The 9291-nt window shown below is 35.6% G+C and overlaps 1 protein-coding gene across 1 annotated transcript; it reads right to left on the reverse strand.

Moving 5' to 3' along the window:
* Positions 1-6017: 6017 nt before the first annotated feature.
* On the reverse strand, positions 6018-9035 carry LOC148018536 (uncharacterized). The gene is made up of 5 exons (XM_087662214.1): positions 8732-9035; positions 8548-8614; positions 8379-8433; positions 8241-8295; positions 6018-6484 (listed from the first exon to the last, which is right to left on the reverse strand). Exons 1-5 carry the CDS (start codon positions 9002-9004, stop codon positions 6410-6412), a joined length of 525 nt encoding a protein of 174 aa, XP_087518340.1. The 5' UTR covers positions 9005-9035; the 3' UTR covers positions 6018-6409.
* Positions 9036-9291: the final 256 nt, after the last annotated feature.

Here is a 9291-nt window from a genome sequence, read left to right on the forward strand (position 1 = left end):
TAGGCAAACCAATTATAAAATCCATTGAAATATATTCCCATGGATGGTCAAGAATTGGTAAAGCCATTAACAAACCATATTGCTTACCATGGTGTTACTTGACTCTTTGGTAAATTAAACACTAAAAAACAAAGTTAAAAATATCGGATTTGCAGTCAGTAAAAATCTTCAACCAATGTTTGTAAAGTGGAAATAATGTCTCTATGACCTTGATATAGAGGACAATGAATTTCATGTAACACGAATGATCTAAATTGAACAATGACACACAATCTTTTCTTGTAAAACATAAATCCATCAGAATATGATAAAGAATCAATTGGAATCTAGTTATTAGCAACTAATTTATTTCAATCAGCTTGAAAATTGGGGTCATAGTCCATGAGATTCCTTGTAGTTTATCCATGAGGTCGCTTATCTTAGGGATCATATATCTATTCTTAATAGTGATTTTGTTTAAGGCACGATAGTCAATGCACATCCTATAGGTATTATTTTTCTTTTTAACTAATAGGACATGTGCACCAAAAGGAGAACTACTGAGTCTAATGAGTCCTCGATTTAATAGTTTCTTAACTTGTGCTTGGATTTTTTTTTGTTTAATCTAATTGTGTTTATAAGGTGCTTTACATGGTGATTGAGAATCTGGAATTAAATTTGTTTTATATTCTTCAGGATGTGTAGGTGATAATTAGGTGAGAAATCAACAATAAAATAATCTTTAAATTATGAAAAAAAATGTGTATGCCTAAGATGCATCTGATTTTCTTTATCTTTAATTTCATTTACCCATACAAAATACGATTTACTATCTTTTCTTAATGTATATTTAGCCTGTGTATGACTAAGCAGTGAAAAATTATCAGAGGTGTGCAATCCATGTAATTTGATTTGGTTTACGTTAAAATGAATTTTCATGGAATGTGTGGAATAGTCTATGTTGTCAGAATTATATTTGTGACGCCAAGGCATTTCTAAAATAATATTACTATCTTGCAAAGGCATAATCAAGAAATTTCTATGCTCAACATAATCACCGATTTTAATATCTAAATCATACACTTTTTGTGTACCATTGTATCTAGTGTCTAAGAATGTATACTTTATGCAATAATGAGTCAAAACAGTAAATACATTTAATTTTTTAAACAACTTTGTGAAAATAAAATCATGTGTGCTTTCATCATCATGCAAAATAATTTTTTCTTGACCATGCTAAAAATATTTCATTGTTAATAATGAATGAGGATTCGACATACTTGGTAAAGTATCTGAAGCATTGTCGATATCATTATCTTCGATGAAATCAGGGATATCTTCATGATCCTCGTCATCAGTTGCTCCCAAGTAATTGATTTAAACAGCTTGCTTCTTGGATTGACAGTTCACTGCTAAGTATCCAGGCTGATGACACTTGTAGCAAACCATATGATTTGCTTTTTGGAGACATTATTGGTAAGGGTTGAAAATTTGGGTATATTGAGATTTGGTTGGAGAGAATACTTAGGGTTTGAATTAGCAGTTGATGGTAAAGTAGGAGGTCAAGTCCAAGGTTTACGGAAAGAAGGAGCAAAGCGATTTTGATTGAATCTTAAGAAGTTAGAATTGAATTGCTTTGTACCAAAGTTACAATTAACAAAAAATTATTGCAGTCACTTTTCTCGTCCATGAATTTTATCATCCGCATCATGCGCTAAAAAAATCACATCCTCAAAAGTCTTTGGCTTGAACATATTCACTTTCGCATAGAATTGACCAAGCAAACCAGACATGTACTTCCACTTGTGAGTCACCTCAGGAACATCTTTAAGCATTCGAAGTTGAAGTAAGACACTTCAGAAACGCTTAGTGTATTGCGGAATGGATTCATGATGTCTTTGTTACATGATATCCAGTGTTTGATAGCTTTCTCATGGAATTGAGGTGGAAGGAAATTTTGCAAAAATTTCTTTTGAAAGGCTTTTCAAGTAGAGAGACAATCAATACTCTTGCAGACAACAGTCCACCATAATGATGCTTTGTCTGCTAGATGGTTAGTGACGCATTTAAGTTTATCTTTTTTCAGCATATTGCTCTTCATGAAAATAGTTGTCAAATTGACTAATGAAAGCAAGAACAATTTTGCCATCACGTTGCCCATTAAATGTGTAAAATTTAAAATTTCTTTTACTTATCTTGGTCTCTTTCCTAAGAGCTTGTGTATTAAGTGTCGCATCAATAGTACGTCGAATAACATCTTCACATTGCGCTTCATCTTGATCAACAATGGATTGTTGAAGTGTAGCCAATTATGCTTGTAAGTTTTGACGTGCCCTTTGCTCTTCTTGAAGCTGCATCATGATTAGATCCAATTTCTACTCCATAGTGGGCTTAAGCAAATCGCCTTCGCCCATAAAATCGTCTATGTTATGATCCAACATCCTGGATTTGATTGAAGATCCGTAACTTGTCTTCTAGTCATGTGTGAAGAAGCTCACCACGAACTTGCTTTTCTTGGGTACGACAATTGAAAACTGTCTTTTTCCAAATAAAATAGTCTTTTGCATAGACTCCGCGTGACAGCCTTCTTGCTGTAAATCCGTTAGCCAAGTTGCAAGTGGGAACATGGGCTTGCTGAAGCTTCAAAACCGGTTCGAAAGTACCATAGTGTGAACACTCGCTTGATAAGAGATTGATAATTGAACTTTAAAGCTTAGTAGCTTAAAGCTTTTTAAAAAGCTTAAGCAAATCGTTGAATCAACATGCAAGACGATGACATGTTCTTGATTGAATCGATGGCCATGAGTACATACTTCCGCGACAAATTGTGAAATTGGAAAGGCTTGTGCCTCTTTTAAGCTTATTAAGCTTATAAACTTAAACTTCATAAACTTATTGTCTACTTCTTTGTCAACAAAAACGACTTGTAAAAGAACTTCATGAGTGGACCTTTGCCTCCTGGGAGAGGTTCTTCGCGATCAAAGGGTACAATAGAGGGTTCTTCACCACTGGAACATGCCTATTTTATCAGTTCGTTGCGAGATAGCCTGTAGAGCTTGTTAGTTCTAAGAGCTTTGCCTTCGCATGAGATGATAAGCGATTGAAAGCTCTTGTTCTCAGCTTCGCTCTGATACATTGGTGTGTAGATCGAATGCTGTATGCGTGCATATTGAATGCAGAAAGGTTTCCAAGAACAAAGAACTCTACAAATCTATATAAAAGCCAAAAGAGAATTTGCACGACATAAGACAAAAAGACAAATCGGATGCAATCTCTCCCCATGCCTTGCATGAGCACTTCACAAGGTATGTATTTATAGATTTATTTATCATTAAGCTTAAAAATAGCCCACTTTACAAATAGTATGTTTTTATTTTTGCATTTGCTTTTACCCAAATATAGAGTAAGGCGTTTGGGCGTCCAAAAGTCAAGCTGTGCTCAAATAGAAATATCAAATAATAAAATATTTAACCGAGCACCTATGCGTATACAAAATAATAAACATTTTATCACGCACTTCAAACGTTTACCCATAAAAAATAGTAATTCTTCTAGGTATTTAGATTCAGGTTATCGCTTAGTGCTACCCAATGCCATTGTCATCTACTCTACACATCAATTGAAGCATTCACAATTGTTAAAAAATTATTAAATAAAATCCAATAAAAGTGAATACCTAACAGTCTTTAGCTACAAAATAAATAAATAGGTTGAAACTCTATCCTAACCTTAATTTAATTTGAGTGCGCACTCTAAACTCGTAAACGTCTATTAATTTAATATGTATTTTACGGAATCACTCGCTATGGAATCATCCATGTGTACATTAAATTAATCTAACACCCGAAAAGGACATACATCCCCATCAACTTCTCGCATAATGAATCCACCTTGTGTACAATCCCTAGAAAATAAATAAAATCACGAAATCCATTGTGGAATATGCCTCCTTACATCAGAAAGATAAGATAGCGAAAGAGTATGTACATTAAGCTAGAAAATTAAGATGTTTAATATGTTTCATGTGCATATAGATATAAATCCTAACTTACATCATTGTTGGGCGATCATCTTCTGTGAAGGAATATCATGTATTATTAGCCATTTTTGGGCGATTGTCTTTTGTAAAGAAATATCATTGTTGGGAGATTGTCTTTTGTGAAGAAATATAATGTATTGTTAATCATTTTTCACAAAAAAAGATGAAGTCACTTCTTGACTTGAAGGGGGTGGTTCCTCTTACTCCAACTGCTACATATATGTATTCATATAAGGGGATATTGACACATATTCTCATTCTCTCCCAACAAAGTGAGCCCCACATGCACCTTCAATGTGTTTACAACATTAAAAGTTTGTAAATTAGCAATATGTAAAATATATCTTTCATATACTTTCTAGAGTCATAAAACTTGGTTAATAGGATTTGACCTTGTACATGTTTTATAATTTGAAGGATTACCACACATTTACTCTCTTTTCTAGCTACCTTCATCCTAGCAATCTCACATGGTCATGCTTTGAGTTATGTTGATGTGAGCTCATCTGTGGTCCATAATTTGTTTCCCTTGAAATATATTAACTGATGTAGTGCTTTAATTATACCTTGTATATTACCAAACTTCAAGGTTGCTTGGTTATTCCCTTGTTTGGTGATAGGCCGTGATATCATTCGCTTGAAACCTTCATTTTCTAACATTGACTTTGGTTTAGTTTCTAACCTATATGACTCCAATCATCACCCTCTAGTGTCTCTTATGTTTCTTCATGCAATCCATAAGGAAGTCCTCCTAGTTGTGCATGAGATGCAATCTTCTTTTGTAATGTAGCTTCATTGACTATAAAAAGATAAGCATCTATCATGCTGGATTTATCTTCTTCCTTGTTTTAATTTCAATCTATACCTCTACTTGTAACTTTGTTGAGATGTTTTTGATTTCCTCTTTAATCTTCTTATTGGTTGTAGTCACCTCCATAACCAACTTTTCCTCTAGTTTAGTCTAGCACATATACGCCTAGAAGTAAGTTTTGCAAGTTTGCATTTTTTGCTTTCAAGCTGTAAACTCATTGATGCATATATTACTCCCATAGACTAGGGCCTCGAGTTGGGTTGGATGCTACTACTAGGACAATTGAGAAAGTCTTCAAGAAACATCTCATTATTGGGGTGAGAAATCAAGTCTAACATTTCCACCTAGGCGTCACCCTTGCACCATAAAGAGAGGTCTACCAACAATAGATTTTAATGTGGAGAGAATGATTTGGTGTTCTAAAAGATCAAGCTACTCTATGAAAACAATAGATTGTAGTGGAAAATGTGATATTGTTTAAGTAGATTGCTCAAATGCAAAGGAAAAATAGGCTACTAAAATGCATAGAGAGAATGGAAAGAAGACACAGTAACCTAAATCTCAAAGGCACAACAAAGGCAGGTTGAGACAGAAGACAATAGCTGACAAACTAGTTATGAGTGACATTTACCAAGACTTTGTTATAGACTAAGGCCGGTTATAGACCAAATGGCAAATGCCCACTTTGCAAGTGTTTACCAATCAAAATACTTCTTTTAGGGTTGGGCGTATACTGTCCTTTTTTACAAACTAGAGAGGACATGACCTATTGTTTACTTGTTAAGTAGGTGAAATCCTTGCCCACTTTTGGACGGGAAGTCTTCCTTGCCCAATTTATAAAGTGATGGATAAAAGAGCACTTTTTGTATTTACAACCAATCAAAAAATTATAAATATAATAATTTGTGATTCTTGTAAAATGTGTTATTTTTGTGTAAAGGCTTTGTGCCCATGTCTACGTCCACTTTCAAAAATTGCATGCCCACACTCGGGGCGACGGATTGAGCATTCGCCATTTGGTGTGTAACAAGCCTAACTATGAGTGACGAGGGAACTCACAACTTCATTGCAAGCCATTGGAGAGGGAGAGAGATTTGTGTTCTTTAAAATTCCTCAAAAGTATATATGACCAAGTAACACACATCAAGATTTTAGTTACACACTTTAGGTTGCTATTGGCACAAAAAAAAAATTCACTTGCGATATCATTGGCAAAGAGATAACCCATCATAAAAACTTTCAAGTTGTAAGTACATCATGATCCTCAAGTCATGGCTTGGCATTTTTTAAACAACTCTATGATGGCTTTACTAGCATTGATTGCATTACCCATCCACAATATGGAATCATAAGGGAATTGAATGCTTCTTTAAGTAGATATTGTATGGGTGGCTTAGAGTATAACTTTGCCTTTTGTACTTCAATCTTTGTATATCCATTGTTCTCTTGCCATTCAAAGGCTTACATATACATGCTAGTATAGGACATCCATGACATCTAAATATTTCAATTCAATATTGACCAACATTATACATGGATTTAGAAGGCTTTGGAAAAATAATGAGGAAAAAACATGTATTTCAAACATTGCAAAGCGATGGTGGCAAACTATCGATGGCTTTAAGTACTTCAAAGAGTTGTGGCATCCGATTGCTCTGTAACAAGCATCAAAAAGCTTTAAGTTGATCTTTCAACTATGGATCAAAATACAAATTCTATTCATGCCCATGAAATATGACAATAAACGATCTATTTGTTTAAATTATGTAGCCCATGACACAAGGTAGACTTATACTAGCAAACACAAACATCAAAGCTCAATAAATGTTTATTGCTATTTTGTTGTGATTTTCTTCAATAAAGGAAGATTCAATATTACTAAGCATGAAAGCACTTCTTGAATATAATTTCTCTTCGTTTATTAATATCAACAAGCTTATGAGGTTTTACTATAGTTGTTGTCCATTCACTAATATGAATAAGCTAATACAAAATTTTTAAATCAAGATAATCGTGGCTCAAACTCCATTGCTCATGATAGATATCAATCTTCAACCACAAATGATTACTTATCATTTATTTGAACAACATGAAGTAAAAAGTAGGATTTATTAGCTATCATCAAGGAAGTTCTTGGAAGACATTTGGAGATTTTAAATTTTCAAGCAATTGCATTGTCATCAAGGGGATTGCATGGAATAATTCTCTAATGAAATGGTACTATTTATGTGCTTGTCACCTATCAAGGACATCATTTGATTGATTTAGACATTTGTCATAAGATATAATATGCAAGTCCATAATGTAAATGGGGCTTAATATGCGAAGGTTTATGCTTTGACTACCTTTGATTGATAAGTACTCATGTTGCTATTGTGAAGACAAGGTTTCAACAAGGTAGTTATCATAATAGAGTTACATAAGCCTCTTAATGAGAGTTTAGATATACACAAATCAAGCATTCAAACAATTGATATTGGCTATTGAGAGTATAAGCTCAAAAAACGAAATTGTAAAAATATTTTCATTATTACAAAAGCAATTTGACTCAAAGGATACATTGAAATTAGACTTTTATGCATAGTGTGGCTCCTCATAGTGAATAGTTGCAATCATTCATGCATTGGTTTCTCATAAACTCTTACAATTACTTTTCATGAATGCCATGAGATATCTTTCTTTTCAAGTATAGTTTGAGTTTACAATACCAAAGCTCAAAGTAGCCCTTAAAAGTTTGGAGAAGCTAGTCACTTAGCAACCATGTCCTTAGCTTATAACATTCCTAGTTTGTTCAAACACATAAAAGGCATTCACCCATATTGTAGAATATTGTAGGATACATGGATAATATGTACATGCAATAAATCCCACATTAGTACAAACTTGCAATTATGATTACTCATGATGAAGCCACATCTACACTTGCTAGAATTTCTAGCCACATGGTTAGAAGGGAGGCAAAAGAACATACCTCACCATGTTCACTTTAAAGGCTTCGAGGACAAAGTCTAGAAAGGACTAAGCATGGCATTACTCTTCAATGCAAAATTGTCTCTTCGTATTCAATGTCCTTGATCATTTCAAAATATATATATATCTCTCACACACACACACACACACACACCTCCCCCCCCCTCCCAATGAGTTCTAAGTGTTGAAGAGATGTTCTTTTATCTATAGACTTGAATCAAGGTTACACTTTCCCCTTAAACTAGTGGGCATAAGCATCCAATAGCCCCGTTGCCACATGATTAATCGGTTATCAGGCTATTGGATGCATATGACCATTATTAATCTCGATCCCAAATGGCCTATTAGCCACGAGACTGGTTATTAAGCTATTGGATGCCTATGGTTACTATTAATCTTGGATTCACACACAAACACACACACACACAAATGTACACTTGCCTCGAGCTTGGAGAAGAGAATGAAGTCGCCCGATCTAATCTCGAAGGATCCCTTCCTGACAAAGGAATGGTAGACAGCATTGTTAGCATTACCACTGTTCCAAAGCATGAAAGACACAACGATGCTCCGCTTCCCCACCTGGGTTTAATTTCCTCCGGGTTGCCAGCCACCACAAGCTCCGGATAGGCCTCTTCTGCATTACCATCAAGGCATCCATGAATGACACTATTAGGTCCTTCATTACTTTCAACTGCAGCAAATTGCCTCTAACGACGATGTATAAAGGTCTGAGGGTGGTTTAGCAAACCAATAGCATTTGCAAGGCTGATGAAGTGGTCTGTGTAGCCGGCCTCTTCGCAGTACTCCACGATGATCTGATAAGAGGAATCGAAATGAGAGAGAATATACTCAGATAAAACGGTGCAAAGATGGAGCTCTTAATGGAAACCTTTGATAGCGCAGAAAAATACTAGACTTCAAAGCCTGCTTGCCTCTCGAGGGGGGGGAGAGCCGAGACCTGCGCAGCAAGAATACATCATTGCTGGCCGCTGCCATGGCATTAATGGTGATGAGTTCCGGCTGGGCCTGTGGAAAGAAGAAGAAGATGATGATGATGATGACGGCGACGACGGAATAGGAGCAGGGAAGGGAGCGACGACAGTTGATCTCAATGGTCTCCTGCTCATCAATAGTCGCTCTGCAGCAACCATTGCTCTCCTTGCAGCCATTCTCTCTCTCTCTCTCTCTCTCTCTCTCGCTCGCATGTGATCTAGTCCCCTCCCTGGCCACAAACCCACCTTTAAAACTTCAACCACATACTTCGATTCGTCTTTTGTACATAGCCCATATGTTCTTAGGGCCAGGACACACACTAATAAATATATTTGACTTACTCGAGTCTCCTAGTTGTGCTAGTGCATGTGCAGCTAGACTTGGGCCACAAAATTCATGGGGATTGCGTAAGGTCGATTTTCGGAGGTAATTCGTTCACCAAGTGAGATTAGCAGTACGTCGCTATATGTGGTTTGTCAACTTTGATTTTCTATCTTCT

This window comes from Lygodium microphyllum, chromosome 21, assembly GCF_053477565.2.
Source record: "Lygodium microphyllum isolate KBCC chromosome 21, Lygodium_microphyllum_v1.1.10, whole genome shotgun sequence".
Classification (NCBI taxonomy): domain Eukaryota; kingdom Viridiplantae; phylum Streptophyta; class Polypodiopsida; order Schizaeales; family Lygodiaceae; genus Lygodium; species Lygodium microphyllum.

Bases quoted from the DNA above. Each gene is read 5' to 3' on its own strand.
- LOC148018536 (XM_087662214.1), bottom strand. From the start codon at position 9,004: ATGCGAGCGAGAGAGAGAGAGAGAGAGAGAGAGAGAATGGCTGCAAGG. The intron at 8,296-8,378 runs GTGGGGAAGCGG...TTCCTTTGTCAG, and splicing joins CCGGAGGAAATTAAACCCAG to GAAGGGATCCTTCGAGATTA. The intron at 6,485-8,240 runs GCAAGTGTACAT...TGCTTGTTACAG, and splicing joins TTCTCTTCTCCAAGCTCGAG to AGCAATCGGATGCCACAACT.